The 18050-nt window shown below is 49.3% G+C and overlaps 1 protein-coding gene across 1 annotated transcript in view; it reads left to right on the top strand.

Moving 5' to 3' along the window:
• The window catches only part of RAPGEF3 (Rap guanine nucleotide exchange factor 3), a 1225478-nt gene that overhangs the window by 929987 nt on the left and 277441 nt on the right, over nucleotides 1-18050 (top strand). Inside the window, exon 20 of the mRNA XM_069231039.1 lies at nucleotides 17529-17654. Coding sequence (XP_069087140.1) covers nucleotides 17529-17654 — 126 coding nt within the window. The remainder of the gene's footprint in view (nucleotides 1-17528; nucleotides 17655-18050) is intronic.

The following is an 18050-nucleotide window of genomic DNA, read 5'->3' as shown; positions in this document are numbered from 1 at the left end:
TCAAAGCCAAGAATTGAACGAAATAGCTCCACCACGAATTCTCTGATGTCGTCCTTCTCAGCCACAGATGGCGCTCCCCTAATGCGGATATTATGCCGGCGTGAGCGGTTCTCCAGGTCCTCCACCGTAAGCTGGAGGAGTTCTTGTTGCTCCCGCAAGCGAATGCATTCTTGTTGGAGATCCGCCACCTCCTCTCCTCAGGAGATTTCACCCTCCTCAATCTGTGCCACCCATTCACCGAGGGAGGTAACTTCTGCTTTCAGCTCCTTTACCTCACGGGAGATGTCCCTTCGAAGCTCCTGAAGATCTCTCCTGAGCGAGTCGAACAGGGAAGCCAGAAAGCCCCTTGTGACTGGGGCTCCTTCATCCTCTTCCACCTTGACCCTCTCCTCCGGAGACTTTGCAGCAGGTTTACCCTCTAGAGCTCCGCCCGGCACTGGGCGAGCCCCTGTAAGCATCTCTCTAACAGTCCGTTTCCGCTTGCCCTTAGCGGACGCCATCACTCCAGCTCCCTCACCGCGCCGGATGTCCAGCTCAATCGAGGCCTCCTCAAAAGTGCGCCCGCGGGTCACACCAGGCCCAGCGTAGTCATCAACCACCACTAACCTCTTCTCTCAGTGGCGAGGCACTTCACTTTCCAGCCGCTCCCTATGTCGAGGCGCCAATAAGGTCCTCCGCGGGCCGCCTGCACCGCCGATCAAAAGGCCCGGGGTCCCGCCTCACCAGGAGCTGTTCATCGCCCCGATCTGGACGTCCTGCACAGCAGCAGCAGCTCAAACAAGGCCTCCTCAAAAGTGCGCCCGGAGGCCGGGTCACCCTAGGCCCAACGCAGTCACCAGCCACTACAAACCCCTTCTCACAGTGGCGAAGCCCTTCACTTCCAGCCACTTCTTATGCTTCAGCGCAAATGGGGTCCTCCACGGGCCGCCTGCACCGCCGATAAAAGGGCCCAGGGTCCCACCTCACTAAGGGCTGCTCATTGCCCAGCTCCAAATGCCAGGCACATCAGCAATTCACTCGTGCCTCCAGCCAGGGGCTCAGGCCCCACCGCCCTCAGGCACCGGTCCCCCGCACCCCCCGCACAAAGCGCCTGCAGCGCGGCACCCTCCTGGGCCACTGCAGCACCACTCCCCAGGGCCACAGAGCCTCAAGGCCCAAGGGCCGCCGCACGGCCCGAACCGCCGCGGGCTGCGCCCGCCTACCGCAGGCGTCGGCGCCAGCACCGCACGGCTTCACCACAGGCGTCCTGGGCTCTCCGGGGCGCACCACCATCTGGGGCGTCCGATGCGCTCCCCCGTCCACCAATTTCACCCCATGCGGGGCCGCAATGCAGTGTCAGGGGCCTAGGCGGCGGAGCACGGACAAAACGCGTCCGCTCACGCCACCATCTTGGCCACGCCCCCCAGTTCATCTCACTTTTGACAAAAAACACCATTCTCTATAATACAAAGGGTGACCAAAGAAGTATGGGAGAAACATTAAGTGGGGATTGAAACAATTGAGGAAACAGAAAAGTTACTCGACCTTCTCATGCACTGGAATCCTTTCCCATGTTGAAGCATTATATAGGGTTAGGAAGCAAATCATATTAGGCTAATTCTTAAATTCCCAGCTATAATAAGGGACCAAGTAAGGCATGAAGTAAATCTTGTAGGCTCAGAATAGAGATCTCAGGCTGCTGTTTTCCAGAGAAGTAAGTACTTCTCAAAATGAGTTAGAGGAGTAACAGTTCTAAATACTCCATGAACTATGCAACAAAAACAAAAGTGATCCAATGGTACAGCTAAGGAATTGAAAGTACCCTTTATTCAACCTCTCAGCAAAGTTTCAGAAGACTAGTTAGAATCTTAAAAGGGCACACAATGGACAATCAGAGAGGCTTCCAACTTTCCTGTAAATATCCTCCAATGATTAGGAATCTAAAAATCTCAAATGTTTTCCATAGAACAGAACATGAAAGGTTTTCTAGATGTTCTTCAAAGAATATTGATTCAAAACTTCAGCCCTTATACTTGCAATGAATGGAATGAGAGTAGCCCGATGTCTACGGTGAATTTAACAATGAGCACGTCTCAAAATGAGTTAGAGGAGTAACAGTTCTACATACTCCATGAACTATTTAACAAAAGCAAAAGTGATCCAATGGTACAGATAAGGAATTTGAAGCACCCTTTATTCATCCTCCCAGCAAAGTTCCAGAAGACTAATTAGAATCTTAAAAGGGCACACACTGGAAAATCCGAGGCACCGGAGTGTCTGGAGCCTGGCCTGGGCAAGGCAGGATTTCACAATCAACAGAGGCTTTGCTTTGAAGTAGGCCTTCTTCAAAGGGGAAAATTGGTATAAGAAGGGCACCCAAAACCACAGACTTTAGAACATTTCTGGAAACCAAGAGGAACCTCTGCCTGGAGAAGAGCTGAAGAGCTGAGGAAGAAGAGCTGCCCTGCCTGTGACTGTGCTTTGTGTAGTCATCCTGAAGTTGCTGCTTCTGCCTGTGCTAGAGGACAGACTGGACTTTGTGTTGCCTTCCTTCTTGTGAAGAACTCTCCGAGGGCTTGATTTAGAGCTTGCCTCATGTTGTTTGAAGTCTCAGGGACAGCAAATACTTCTCTCTGCCAGCACCAGGAGTCTCTGGAGAGACTCCTACTCTGCCAAGTGGTGCCCATCCAGGTCCTGGGACCCTGAAAGGAAAAGCTGGCAGCCCAGGAGGTAGAAATCCGCGTGCAGGGAAAAGATCGACGCAACTCTGATCTGCGGCTGAAAAATCAACACGCCGCCGGCTTCGCGGCTGAAAATCGACACTCTCCTGCAACACGACCTGAAGATCGACGCCCGGGGCTGGAGAAACGACACACAGCATCACTGACGGAGGCTGGTGCGATCGCAACCCGTGCTGCGTGGTTTTCGGATCATCGTGCAGCTGGATTTCAGACACACACTCCGCTGGCCGTGTAAAAATTATGCAAGACCTGCCCGGACCCGAGAGTACTGACTGGATCGATGCATCACTCTCCTGTGGAGAGAAGAAATGACGCACGCTGACCCGACTAAAGGAGAAACGACGCAAGGTCTCGTGAGTGAGTGATATCGACGCATCGCAAGCCCTTTTTGACGCACACTCACCCGTGCTGGGTTATTTTGACACGCACCATGTACATTTTCATGCTAGCAGCGCTAGTGTTGTGTTTTAAACTACACTACACGAAGACACTTTTACCTTTTTACATGATAACTTGACTTTTTGCTTTTTAATTGATAACTTGACTTGTGTATTGTAGATTTTTGTGATTTTGGTCTTTTTTTGTTTAGATAAATATGTTCTATTTTTCTACATCTGTGTTGTGTCATTTTGCAGTGTTTTCATTCAGTTACTGTGTGTGTTGGTACAAATACTTTACACCTAGCACACTGAAGTTAAGACTACTGCTCGTGCCAAGCTACCAAGGGGGTGAGCAGGGGTTAGCTGAAGGTGATTCTCTTTTACCCTGACTGGAGTGAGGGTCCTTGCTGGGACAGGGGGTAACCTGACTGCCAACCAAAGACACCATTTCTAACAAAAACTATATACAATAAAGGACAGCTATAAATCTACTAAACCTTATTGCCTACATCCCTGAAGTTTGGTAAAATAATGTTAATATGCTGTAAGGACTCATACTCATACTGAACCCTCAATTGGGTTCACCTTACTTTGGACATTAAGGGGGTCATTCCAACCCTGGCGGTCGGTGTTAAAGCGGCGGCCAACCCGCCAACAGGCAGGCCGTAAAAAAAATGGAATTCTGACCCTGGCGGGAACCGCCAACAGAGACCGCCACTTTAACACTCCGACCGCCACGGCGGGACAAACAAACAGCGCAGCGGTCACCGCCAACAGACAGGGGGGAGACAATGTACCGCCCACCCTATCACAACCCACCAATCCGCCACCTTTTCCGGGGCAGTAGCCCCGCCGATAAAAACACGGCGGAAACAGACATTACGAACGGAAAACGCTCACCTCTACACACTCCAGTAGGAATCTGGACAGCATGGAACCCGAACTACACATCCTACCAGCTATTGTCTTCCTGCTCCTCTACCAGGAGCACGAATGCAGGCGCAGAAGACACCGGTGAGTACTGCACCTACGACACAGGGGAGGCAAAAAATTACGGGCACAAACATACGCGACACACCCACCCTCACCCTCACCCCCAACTACATACACATCAATGCAGAGCAACAACTCAGAGTGACACCCCCCAAACCCCCCGGAAGAATGCAAAGACAAAATAAAATGTTCATGAATCTTGAAGTATATTGAACGGCTAAGTTAAAAAATATATCCAACATCTATAACTATATATAGAAATGTAAATTGTCCTGTGCAAATTGGGTATCAGCCATTGTTCGTGGGCCAACGGGCCTAAACACATGGGCAAAGCCCACACACGATACCCGAATACATTGGAGAGAACACTGCAGGGGCATCAGATAGCAAAACTACAGGCACCTCAGGGGGAAGGGAAGGGGGGCACCTCAGCCAGATGAGTCTGCGACGCCAGATCCACGAGGGGCCACCATGCCCACTGTTCAATCCTGGGGAGTGCAAAGCCACAGTCTCACAAGTCTCTACAGTGGGTGGATTACCCACGGTGCCATCTTGGGGAGTGCAAAGCCACAGTCTCACAAGTCTCTACAGTGGGTGGATTGCCCACTGTGCCATCCTGGGGAGTGCAAAGCCACAGTCAATCAAGTGGATTACAGACTCCACTGGTTCTGGAGGAGGCATGGTGCCCAGAGTGCTTCGTGCAGCCCTGCCCGACACAGATCCGGCCCTGCCCCTTCTGCCAATGGGCCAGCGGTGCATGAGACGGCGGTACCCTGTCCAGCGGTGCTTGACTTGAAGGGCCCAGCGGAGCGGTGCAGAGACGGCGGTGCCCAGCGGAGCGGTGCTTGACTTGAAGGGCCCTGTTCAGCGGTTCTTGAGACGGCGGTGCCCTGTTCAGCGGTGCTTGTCTTGAAGGGCCCTGTTCAGCGGTTCTTGAGATGGCGGTGCCCTGTTCAGCGGTGCTTGTCTTGAAGGGCCCTGTTCAGCGGTTCTTGAGACGGCGGTGCCCTGTTCAGCGGTGCTTGACTTGAAGGGCCCTGTTCAGCGGTGCTTGACATGAAGGGCCCTGTTCAGCGGTGCTTGACATGTGTCTCCAGGGCACCAGATCCGGCCATGACATGGATCTCACTCGCCACCCGACATGTGGCTGCCGTGCCCTTCATGCCCATCTGTCTTCTCGCTTGCGGGGCCCTCCTGTGCTGCCGTCCCGGGCCCGTGGGTGTCCTCCTTCACCCCTGGAATGGGGCTGGTGGGGCCCTCCTGGGCAGCTCGCCTGCTGCCGGACTTGTCGGGCGTGCTGCCCTTGCCACCCTTCCCTGCTCCTCTGTGGCCCTTTCCTCCCTTTGTCGGTGTGCCAGGTGGCACCCCACTTCCTGACGGTGCCAGGGTAGTGCCCTTGGAGCCTGCTGTCCCTGGCCTCTCGCGCCGGGCACTGGCTTTTTGGGCTTTCTTTCCAGGGGGTGGGCTGGCTGTATCTTTACTGCTAGCCGAAGTAGCTGGCCTTGAAGGTGTTGGACTCCAAAATCCTTGGACTATTGTCCTTGTAGGTCCAGGTTTTGTGGTGGCTGAGGTGCTGGTTGGAGTCTTATGAGATGGAGGGGGTGGGTCAGGTGAAGGAAAGAGGTTAATTTTGGACAGGAAAAACTTTTTGGGAGCAGTGGGAAGGGTAGGTGTAGTGGGTATGGGAGTGGAGGAAGAGGATGTGGTTGTAGGTGAGTCAAGTCTGGTGTCTTTGGGTGCAGGTGCTTGTGCTGGAGGCTGTCGTGAGGTGGATGGCTGTTGGGTGGGTGGCTGCCTGCGTTTGTGTGGTTTGGAAGAGGGGGTGACAGACACACTGGGAGAGGACACAGGGTACGTGTAAATGGTAGTGGGGGTGGTGACTGCACGTGTGCGGAGTGTTCTGGTGGGTGTGCTGGTGATGGACGTAGTGGCTGATGATGTTGTGCATGCAAGTGTGAGTGGAGACGTCACAAGGAGGGAGGAGGGAGACGAGGAGGAGGGGGACACAGAGGAGGCAGTGTCTGTTGGCATGTCTGCATGTGGCTGTTGCTCGGGTGAATGCTTGTGTGATGTGTGGTGCTTATGTCTGGATGAGCTTCCCTTGGGTGTTGAGGTGTGTGCAGGCTGGTCTGTAGGTGTGTCTGGGATACGCAGAGGTACAGGGGAGTGGGACTGGGTTGAGGAAGTTGGAGGAGGGAGGCAGGAGACAGGGACAATGGCTGCCGTCAGTGCTGAGGCCAGAGCGTTGAACGATCGCTGATGGGCAGCCTGACCCGAATGAATGCCCTCCAGGTATGCATTACTCCGGTGCACATCCCTTTCTACACCCTGGATGGCATTCAAAAGGGTAGACTGCCCAACAATGAGCGTCCGCAGGAGGTCAATGACCTCCTCACTGAGGGCAGCAGGGGTAACTGGGGCAGGGCCTGAGGTGCCTGGGGCGAAGGAGATGCCCACCTTCCTGGGTGAGCGGGCACGGGGCGAAGGCTGAGTGGCTGCTGGGAGGGCAGAGCTGGTGCGCTGGGTGGCGGCTGTACCTGTTGTGGCGGTGGGCACGGATGTTGCCGCCACCACAAGGGAGCTCCCTTCCGAGGACATGTCTGTGTCGCTGGTGTCACCACGTGTCCCCGCTGTGGAGCTCCCCTCGCCCTCCGTCTCACTGGTGGACTCCGAGTCGGTTGCATGGCCCTCCATGGCCATGTGGGATGCAGCTCCCTGGTGCTCCGATGCCACTTCTCCTCCGCCTGATGATGCTAATGCACACATGAACAGGAAGACCACCAAAAAAAGGGGGGGGGGAGAAATAAAGACATGTTGAGTGCATGCATTGGCGACACAGTTGGCGGAGAGGAAAGACACAGAAGCCCCCTGCACTACGCCGCGCACTTGGGGTACACTACTCAATCCGTGGGACATGGCCTACAAGCCTATGGACGACAAATCCACACATAGGTGACACAGGGCCATGATTAGCTGTACTAGGCAACCTACAGAGGTGGGGGGCGGGGGCACAGGGCCATGCCTAACGGAGGGGCCTAGCCTACGGAAATCACCCTGGCCTAGGGTTAGCCACAGCCCTCCTCCCCCACCCAGACACCTCCACTGCGCGCAAAGTCAGCAGAATGTATTTGTACTCACCCCCTTGTGTCTGCTGTGATGTCCTCACGCGCCCATCCAAATCGGGGTAGGCCACCGCCAGGATCCGGGACATCAGGGGGGTCAATTGACAAATGCCACCCCTCCTACGTTGGGAGGCCATCCCCAGCAGAGCCTCCACGGTCTTCCTGCTCCTGTGGCGGATGTACTCCCACCTCTTGCGGCAGTGGGTGCCCCGTCTGTTGTGGACCCCCAGGGTCCGGACGTCCTTGGCGATGGCACGCCAAATGTCGATTTTCTGATGGGCGCTGACCTATGTACATGTACAGGGGGAGAAAAATAAACAATCATTTTCTGCATTCTCGATGTGAGTGGCCCCCCATCCCCACCCTTGCCATGTGGCACATGCTCTCATCTGTCGTTTGATGCATGCCTCATTCGCTCCCCTCCCCACCATCGTTCATTCACCCCACTCAACCCAGGCATTAGCCACAAAGCATGGTCCCAGTGTACTTACCTGTTGGTCTGGAGGACCGTAGAGTAGCGCATACTGGGGGAGGACCCCATCCATGAGTTTCTCCAATTCTTCAGAAGTGAAGGCAGGGGCCCTTTCCCCAGTCGCAGCAGCCATTGTCTCTTCCAGACCGAGGTCACAGCAACACTTGCAGTATAGGTCCTCTCCTGTGGATGATCAGGTATCGAGTGATTAAGCAGTTAGAAAATGGCGGTCACGCCCGCGGCGGTGCGTACCGCGACCGCCGGCGCACATCGTCATTGGCTCCTGAGACACATAGGGTTCAATGTTAACCAATGCGGCTTTGCGCCGCGGTCTTCGACCGCCTCCCGCCACGGTGTGCCACGCCAGCGCATTGACCTCACATCCCACTGTCACACTTCACAGGTCAGGCAGCCGCCATTTCAAGGGCCCACATGGCTTAAAATCTACTGCGTCACACATACCTAGGCCTTGCATCAACACTCATACAAGCCATTCAATGCATTGAGAATCGTGTACTGTGCAAGCTGTGGGAACGTACCTGTGGGTTGATTGACTCTGTGCTCCATGTTGTCCTTCCTAGGCACCATCCGCTGGGACTTGCGAGGAGATGGAGGAATCTTCCCGTGTACAGACCGCTGGTGGACCTGTCGACAATGGAAGAAAGACATGTCATACTGACATACAGGCTTGACAGAGCCACTATACAGGAACTGTGTGCCCAACTGGAGCCAGATCTGATGTCACCCATCTGCAAACCCACAGGGATTCCCCCTCTAGTGCAGGTTCTGTCAGTACTCCATTTCTTGGCAAGTGGGTCATTCAAAACTACAGTGGCCATTTCATCAGGGATGTCACAACCTATGTTTTCCAAGGTGTTGTCCAGAGTGTTGTCTGCCCTGTTGAAATACATGCGGAGCTACATTGTTTTCCCTGAGGTGGGCGATTTGGCTACGGTGAAGGGTGATTTCTATGCGCTTGGACATATTCCCAACATCATTGGTGCAATTGATGGGACACATGTTGCTTTGGTCCCCCCCAGCACGAGTGAACAGGTGTACAGGAACAGAAAAAGTTATCATTCCATGAATGTCCAGGTCGTCTGTTTGGCTGACCAGTACATCTCCCATGTAAATGCCAAGTTCCCTGGGTCAGTGCATGACGCGTACATCATGCGAAATAGCAGCATCCCTTACCTGATGGAACTACTTCAGAGACACCGTGTGTGGCTAATTGGTGACTCTGGTTACCCTAACCTGTCATGGCTACTGACCCCAGTGAGGAATCCCAGGACAAGGGCAGAGAAACGGTACAATGAGGCCCATGGGCGTACTAGGAGGGTGATCGAGCGGACCTTCGGCCTCCTGAAGGCCAGGTTTAGGTGCCTCCATATGACAGGTGGATCCCAAATGTACTCACCAAAGAAGGTGTGCCATATCATTGTGGCCTGCTGTATGCTTCACAACCTGGCTTTGCGCCACCAGGTGCCTTTCCTGAAGGAGGATGGTCCAGATGGTGGTGTTGTGGCAGCTGTGGAGCCTGCGGAGAGTGAAGAGGAGGAAGACGAAGAGGAGGACACATACAACAGGGACTGAGTAATACAGCAGTATTTTCAATAACATACAGGTAAGAATCAACACCTGAATTTACATGTACTTACAGTCTCCTGCCTCTCTACTGTCTGAGTTTCCCCCCAGTTTATGTTAACTGAGTTGTGACTTTCCCTTCCGTTTTCAGAGATGTGGGCCCCACTGCGTGACCTCTGCTTTGTTTGCCCATGGACTACAGCTGTGTGACAGTGGTATGTTGTCATCACAATGTAAATGGACATTTTGGCACGGTTCTGTGTAATACATTTGTTCAAAAATACAGGCAGACTCCAGATTATTTTTGTGCAATAAGTGTGTTTATTAAAGTGTAACATTTTGGGAAATGGTTGCAATTCGGTGATGGGTGATGGTGGAGGAATGTCCATGGCAGAGTCCAGATTTTCAGTCTCACAGGTGCATTGTCCATATGCCTGTGGAAGGTGGAGCAGGGGCAGTTTAAGGTTGGACAGGGTGACAATGTGGGACAGTGGGACGACAATCAGGGGGTATCCTTTCCTGGCGGGGGTCTTGGCATCCTACTCTGTCTTCTTCCTAGATCTCAGGCACCGCTTGCGGGGTGGTTCTCCTTCTGCAGGGGGTGGGGTTCTGGTGGCCTGTTCTTGTGTCGGGGCCTCCTGTCCACTAGCGCCGACAGAGGTGGTAGCCTGTTCTTGGTCCATGCTAGTGACAGGGGCCCTTTGTGGTGCCACATGGTCCCGCAATGTGCTGACAATCTGATTGAGAGCCAGAACGATGGTGCCCATTGCTGAACTGATGCTTCTGAGTTCTTCCCTGAACCCCATAAACTGTTCCTCCTGCAGTAGCTGGATCTCCTGGAACCTGGCCAGGACCGTCGCCATTGTCTCCTGGGAGCGGTGGTATGCTCCCATGATGGAGGAGAGGGCCTCGCGGAGAGTGGGTTCCCTGGGCCTGTCCCCCCCCTGTCGCACAGCAGCCCTCCCAGTTCCCCTGTTTCCCTGAGCCTCTGTCCCCAGGACCGTGTGCCCACTACCACTGCCCCCAGGTCCCTGTTGTTGTTGGGGTGGTGGGTTAACCTGGGTGCCCTGTAGTGGTGGACACACCGCTGATTGACGTGTCCTGGAGACAGAGGCATGGGCCCGCTGGGTGGGTGCTGTGCTGGTGTTCCCAGAGGGGGGTAGGTCTGCTGTGGCCTGTGGCTGTCTGAGGGGAAATGACTGTCCTGAGGTCCCCGATGGGCCGGGCTGGTCATCTGGGTCCAGGGAGACAGAGCTGCTGTCATCACTGTGGGCCTCTTCTGGGGGTGGAATGGACATTTCTGGACCCTCCTGGGCGGTGTCGTGGCGTTCGGGTCCTGCAGGGGTATAAGAGTATGGTTATTGCTTCTGTGTGTGCCATAGCGTGCAATGGGTGGGTGCCCGTGTACCCCAGTGCTGGCATTCCCTTGTGGGGGCTGTTGTGACTGTGGTGGGCATGCTTAGGTGATGGGTGTCCATGGTTTGTGGTCGCATGCAGGGCTTGGTGTTGGGATGGGTGGGTTGTGATGGTGAGACATTAGCAAGGAGGATGTGTGATGGGGGTGGGGGGGAGGGCGGGGGCATGATTTGGCATGCCGGTGGGTGGGGGGGATGAAGTAGTTGAGATTCGACTTACCAGAGTCCATTCCTCCGCCTACTCCTGCGAGGCCCTCAGGATGCAGGATCGCCAAGACCTGTTCCTCCCATGTTGTAAATTCTGGGGGTTGAGGTGGGGGTCCGCCGCCAGTCCGCTGCACCGCGATGTTGTGCCTTGATGCCATGGAACGCACCTTCCCCCGTAGGTCGTTCCACCGCTTCCTGAGGTCGTCCCGATTTCGTGGATGCTGTCCCACAGCGTTGACCCTGTCCACTATTCTTTGCCATAGCTCCATCTTCCTGGCAATGGTGGTGTGCTGCACCTGTGCCCCGAAGAGCTGGGGCTCTACCCGAACTATTTCCTCCACCATGACCCTGAGTCCAGCGTCTGAAAACCTGGGGTGTCTTTGGGGTGCCATGGGGTGGTGTGGATGAGGTGTGGGTTGGCGTTTGTGGTGATGAGTGTGGTGCGTGTGGTGGTGTGTGTTGTTTTGTGCGTGGATGTTGTGTGGGTGATGGTGTTGTGTGCCTCTGTGTGGTGGGATTGTCTATTCTGTGCTCTCTCTCTGGCCTTCGTCAATAATTATGGGTCGTAGGGGTTTGTGGGTGATGTGGGTGTGTGTTTTATATTGTGTTGGGTGTGTGGGAGTGGTGTTAGTATGTGTATCAGGTGTGTGTGTTTCAAAATGACCAATGTGGCAGTGTTTTGGAGCTGTGTGTGTATTTTGACCGCAGCGGTGTGTACCGCCAATGGAATACCGCGGTTGAAAGACCGCTGCGTGGATTCGTGGGTCGGAATGGTATGGGCGTATTTCTGTTGGTGTGATGGTGGAGGTTTGGTCATCGCCAGTTTTTCGCTGCCCGTTGGTGTGGCGGACTTTTGTGGATGTCGGGTTTTTGGCGGTTTGCCTGTTGCGGGTCTGAATGACCGTGGCGGTTTCCCGCGGCAGCGGCGGTGTTATGGCGGTCTTCTGACCGGAGGTAAGCGCCTTTTACCACTGAGGTCAGAATGACCCCCTAAGTTTTTTGGAGACCTGATATTAGAATTTTATTAATCTAGCATTCAAAATAATGTTTGATGATTTAAAACTAGTAATCACCTCTTGCCCACACATAGGTATATTTCTCTGGTTAAAGGCATCCTTAAGATATCTTTATACAATCTTGCCTTAAAATTTACAAATCAAATGTATAAGGTTCCCAACTCCACACCCACATAGAATACAAGGGGAATTTAGGCCAGAACATTCTCTGAGCGCAGTATTAGAACCTCCAAATCGATATTTAATAAATAAATCGTTTTCTTTCTTTGGCCAGCCTGATTCCTTATACAACTGATATTTTAGGGATTTATACTTATTTAATATTACCCAGGAATGAGATCTACCTGCAAAAAGACTCTTAGCCACAGCCAAGGACTTTTTCTTCATAACACGATTAAAACAATTTTTTAAAGTAGCAACTTGTAAATTCTTATCCCACAGTGAACGGGCCCCCAAATAGCCTAGGCTTGGTCTAGATATAACTGAGATGGAGCCCTTGAATTCAAACTCATTTCCTTCGAGAGTGCTTGACTTAACCCATTTCCCTTTGCTTGTTGTACATGTTTCCAGATTTTAATATAGGCACCCTGTCTTGCGATTATTTGATTCATATATCCAAACTCCAGCCTGATTTGGGCCTGAAATGCTTTCACTGGAAGAGGAAAAAGAGCTGTAAAAACTTTAACAACTATCCCATTCAGGGTAACTGCATCCCTACCGCGCAAAGCTTAGCTACCATAAGTGACACTTGGAATTAATTTGGCAGTTATCACGTGTAGAAGAGGTCGATAGCTACGAACATCTAGCGATCTTTGCAGGGTCCGGAAAGCAAGCAACAGCATGTTCCCTTTTTGCATTAAATCTGTTTTCTGGGGGAATAAAAGACCCCCTATCATCGAATAGTACCCCCAAGTATCTATATCATTGTACTTGTTCGATTTCTTGGCTTTGGAGGTTCCACTTATACATTTTGTGTATTGTTCTGCTTATTTCCATATTTTTTGTTTTCTTCTCATTTATTGCCATTTCATTTTGTTCAGCAAATTCTGCTAGTTTCACTATCAAACGCTGTAATCCAATTTTGGTACGACTTAGAAGGATTACGTCATTCTCATAGAGCAAGTTTGAAATAAGGAGGTCCCCAGTCTTTGGAGGGTGCGCATCAACCTCATTTAGCATCGTGGTCAAATCAGATACGAAAAGTTTGAAAAGGTAAGGCGCAAGCACACAGCCTTGTTCGAGACCAGGTTCAGTTGCAATTTTTCTTGATAGAAAGGAACCGTCGCCAACTTTCACTGTAATCCATGTGTCAGTATATAACATCTGTATTGCTTTCAATAACTGTGCCGGGATATGCCAGGATGTTAGTTTTGCCCATAACTGGCTGCGCTGTACCAAATCGAAAAGTCCACAAAGCATACATACAGGGGTCGTTTTTTTTGTTTTCATTTATCTATAATGATGATGAGAGATAAACATGTTTACAGCTGTTTCTGGCCCTTGAATAAAGCCTGTCTGATTGACGGAAATAATATTATTTTCTGTTGCCCAGCTCTGAAGAACCAGCATAGTATTTTGCTTCTGAGTCAGTTAAAGTGATTAGACAGTAGTTCTCAGGGTTGGCAAGGTTTACTCCTTTAAAAATCAGATGGATAATGGCACCCTTGAAGGAGCTTGGGATAATTTCAAGCTCCAGTGCATTATTAAAAACCACAACCAACTTCTCTGCCCAGAAACCTGGGTTTGTTTTGTATAGGGCATTTGGGATCCCGTTTGTTCCAAGAGCCCCACGCTGCCTGCTCTTATTAATGTGTCTAGTAACCTGAGCAATGGAGAACATTAGATCATTATCTTCCTTAGGCCTAGGGCGGGTTCTATTAACATCAGGTCGCTGGCCGTCATCCCCTGTTGACCCCCGATGCTAAGCACCACTTCTTTACATTCTTTAACTTGGTTGAAATATTGAATTAAAAAGTTGTACCAGGATGATTCAGAGAGATCCGAACTGGTCAGAATTGTGGGGGCTTTATTTCAATTACTTACCGTTTTCCAGAATGCCTCAGAATTCTTTTTTTAACTTAAAAATAAGGCTTTTGCCTAGAAGTCCTGCCTATTGCTTGCCTTGTCTGCCCACATCAGTTTCCGATAAGAGCTATTTATAACTTTTACATCTTTTTGTATACAAAGGTCAGTTGAGGGCTTCTTGGCAAGTCTTTGTAGTCTATTCATCTTTTTTCTCAATAGAGCAGTGACAGCTGTTATTTTTATTTTATCTCTGTTTCTTACTTTTTCTAACGCATAGTACTGATGGGATTTTTGAAGATTATCAGAGCGAAACCTGACTGCAAACTCATCCAAGAAAGCGGACCATAAAAATATTGGATCATCAATTGGATCACATCTGTATTGGTTATACAACACCTCTGAATTTATACTAATAGCTTCAATTGAGTCTCCATGCCATGGAAGTTTCATATATATAGTTGTGGTGATGTTCCTGAAAAGAGTAGCAGCAGGTTTATGCCTTGGATAACTATAATTACTCTCCATGCTTTGCAAACTGTGATCACTTAGTTCAGTCCTTGCGATGTGATAGATAGCAACTAGAGTTAGAAGTGGTAAAGTAACCACTACATAGTCAATTAAGGATTGGTTTCCAAAGGCATAGCAGGGAGCTGCAGGGGGAGTATCCTGTTGATACCTCCCATTCAGGATTCTAAGACCTAACGCCTCAAAATTCTTAACAAAAGTAACCACCTTAGCATCTATTAGGCCAGTACCTTTGTTACCTACTGATTGCTGAGGGACAGACTATATATAATCCTGATGCATACTCTGTTCCTCTCGTAGGGTTGCCATAGTTTCATATTAAAATCCCCTGCAATTAAAAGCTCCAAAACGTCAGATTCTTGCAAGCCTGTTAAAATTACTTCTACCAGTTTGGAGGTCATAAGTTTCTTGGAGTGGGCATCAGGATGAATATAAACATTTATTATGAAGAGAGGTTTTCCTATCTTTTTATGCCAATTTAGCAATTTTATTACCAAAAAATCTGCATTTGCCTCTAGTTGTATACAGGCTTCTTGTAGCCCGGGTGCTATAAAAGTCACCAAGCCGCCCTTCAGATGGCCACACCTTTTCACCTTATAAGCTGGGGAGAAAAGGCCCTCAAAAGGTGCAGTTACACAGTACATGTGCCATAAACATTTAAGAACATTCCATATGCAGATGGTCATAATATAGAGAAATCAACAATATATACCAGCAACTACAGCATTTAAAAGCAACCACACGTCAGTATTACGTTACATATTCATTATTAAGTACAAGAATGTAATACACACATTAAATGCTGTAGTTGCTGATATATATATAGTTGATTTTCCAATATTGAGAATGTCTGCATATGGAGTGTTCCTAAATGTTTATGGCATATGTACTGTGTAACTGCACATTTTGATGGTCGCCCTACACCATGTTTAAATGAAGGCCATAGGGATGAGGTCGACAGTCAGGCAGAGCCATACTTGTTTCCGACATCACACAATAGGAATCTTTCTCACGATCCCTTTTAGGGATACGTTATCCTATTATTCACAAGTACACACTATGAGACACATTGTAAACATTTTGAAAGGGATTCCCCTTGTAATATATATATTTCTTTTTATTTGCGATCCCTTTAAGGAATATGATTCCCTATTATTCACAAGTACATGCTATGAGATATATTGTAAATATGGAGGACGACATCACAGCTAAAATTTGAAAGGGATTTCCCTTGCGATACCTTTAATGGATGCTTCACAAGTACGCTGTGGGAGATACGTAGTAAATACGACAGGACAGGCTTTTTGACATGTGATTAGAGGAAGGGAGGTGCACGCTTATGTAGAGGCTGGTTTATTCTTTGCTTTTAAGGAAACCAGCTTCCCCGGCCACTGCCTTTGTTTGTTGCGTGGGAGGACTCGGGTCGGATTTAATGGGCACGCTTATGCAGCGGCTATTTATTTGCTTAAAGAGGTGAGTTCCCCAGGTTTGTTACATTTGTCTACTGCCATTGGAGGACTCAGGAAGGATTTATATGGACTAACGAGCATGCTTTCTGTAGCGGCCATTTAGTTCCCTTCACTGAAGGGAACACGCTCCCCCGGTCTCGATCCTTCACTGTGGGAGGACTTGGACATGAACAATTGGTGAGTTTATAAACGACACCACTGTTTCTAAGTGTAAAAGACATGGATGCATTTAGTAAGAAATACACACTTTCGTGACGCATAGAAATCACTGGGGACTGTGAGGAGAGCATATAACCCTTGCTGGGACAGACTGAGAAAAGAAAAAGCATTTGATTTGTGAGCAGAATTTTCCTTTTGCCTCCTTTTTGGTTTAGGTTACAGGCGTAATAGGATGCAATACTTCTATTGAATTTGTATTGATAGGTGTGGATACATTTTTTATCCACTTTGTGAACTCCATCCTCAATGGGAGGAGTTTTGTCCCACGCACTCCGAAGTCATTTCATACATAGCTGAGTGTCCTAGTGCGTCCTCCTTTTTAATACACATTTTGTAGACCATTTTTATGTGAGTCGCTCTCTTGTCTTCGTAGGCTGTTTTTGACTCTATAGTCCTGACTAAGATCCGCTGTGACACACAACAAATTGCACATTTACACTGGGTCAAAATGTTGACGGCAATTTCATGGTCGGGTACTCTGTCAACCATCTGTAAGAAGTAGTAATGACCATATAAGGTGTTTGTTGAACCACTTAGAAGAGAGAGAACGGACGCATGTTTTATGTTCAACTTTTTATATGTTATATGAAGTCGTTTTGTTGTACTTGGGAGTGTCAAAATTGAATGTTTTCTAAGTGTTTTTGAATGTATATAACAGTCTCATGTCAGTGATTCTGTATCATTTAGGTAGATGATTTTGAATATACTAAATGAATATAAGTATTTTCTGTTTGTTGTCTACTCTGTTGATTTGTCTGGGGAATGCTAGATAAGGAGTGATATTGGCCTGCATCACTATAGATTCACATAGATCAATTATCGATCAGCCATATATAGGTGTGATAACGGCTTTTTTTGGGGGGAGGGGAAGCAGTTCTTGCCTCCGTGGTGAGGTGTTGACTGATCTGCCATAATATGGTGGACTAGTCAAAACTTTTTTTTTTTATCTGCCCGGGATTTTGCTTACAGTGCACAGGGGACATTTGAGTCCACGCCAAGATGGTATAAATTATGGTCTGAGAGAGGGGGAAAAATAGTTGGCATGATATCAACAGAACAGGCACAGTGAGCCCATGTACACCAGCATGTTCCCCGCAAAGAGGGGTTTTCAGACTACAGGGCCAGTGTCATCTCCCTCTGTAAAGGATGCCAACACTCCGAAGATGTTTTATTTTTCTTTACATCAGGCTTCCATTATGTATTATGATTTTATCCAGTAATAGGGAAGAGAAAGGGTCAAGTAAAAATACTCTGTCAAAATAAAGAAAATGATGTCATCATGACACTTTCACTAAGTTTACACCATCTAAATTTGGTAATAATTTATCGGGTAATGCAATAAAGGATAAAACAATTGGATGCTTTCTTTCCTTATGTACAGGCACCTCATCCTGATCAACTGGGACCAAATATTGGCACGTCCGAAATCTTGGACTTCATCAGCTCTAAAGATTTAGCCTGTCAATTAACTGATTACGATTGGAATCTGTTTAACAGTATTCATCAGGTAGGGACATATAAGTAACACAATAACTTGCTAAGCTGGCATACCAATTTTGGCACACTGTAAATTTACTTTGAATTGCATTTCCTTAACTGCTTGAAGGAGGTGAGAGAAGCACATAGAGGAGAATCGACAAAGAGAGAAACAGCTGGGAGAGAGCAAGGGGTCAGAGATAAAGATTAAAAAAAACATTAGGCAGAAAAGCTAAAACCTTAGGATTGGGGTTGAAGGATAAGCAATTAAGTGTCAAGAGGCTAACCAGTGGTGCATCATGTGACTATGATGATGAAGTAGGAGGATGACTAGTACGTGACCAACAAGAAGTTGTACACAGAGGGTCTCCAGTGGTGGGCCATGAACTTTGCCAGTTGCGGACCAGGTGGATAGCCTGCGGCGGAT

The sequence above is a fragment of the Pleurodeles waltl genome, chromosome 4_2 (assembly GCF_031143425.1).
Source record: "Pleurodeles waltl isolate 20211129_DDA chromosome 4_2, aPleWal1.hap1.20221129, whole genome shotgun sequence".
Classification (NCBI taxonomy): Eukaryota; Metazoa; Chordata; class Amphibia; order Caudata; family Salamandridae; genus Pleurodeles; species Pleurodeles waltl.
The sequence above is the reverse complement of the archived record's forward strand: the minus strand, read 5'-3'. Positions and strand labels throughout refer to the sequence as shown.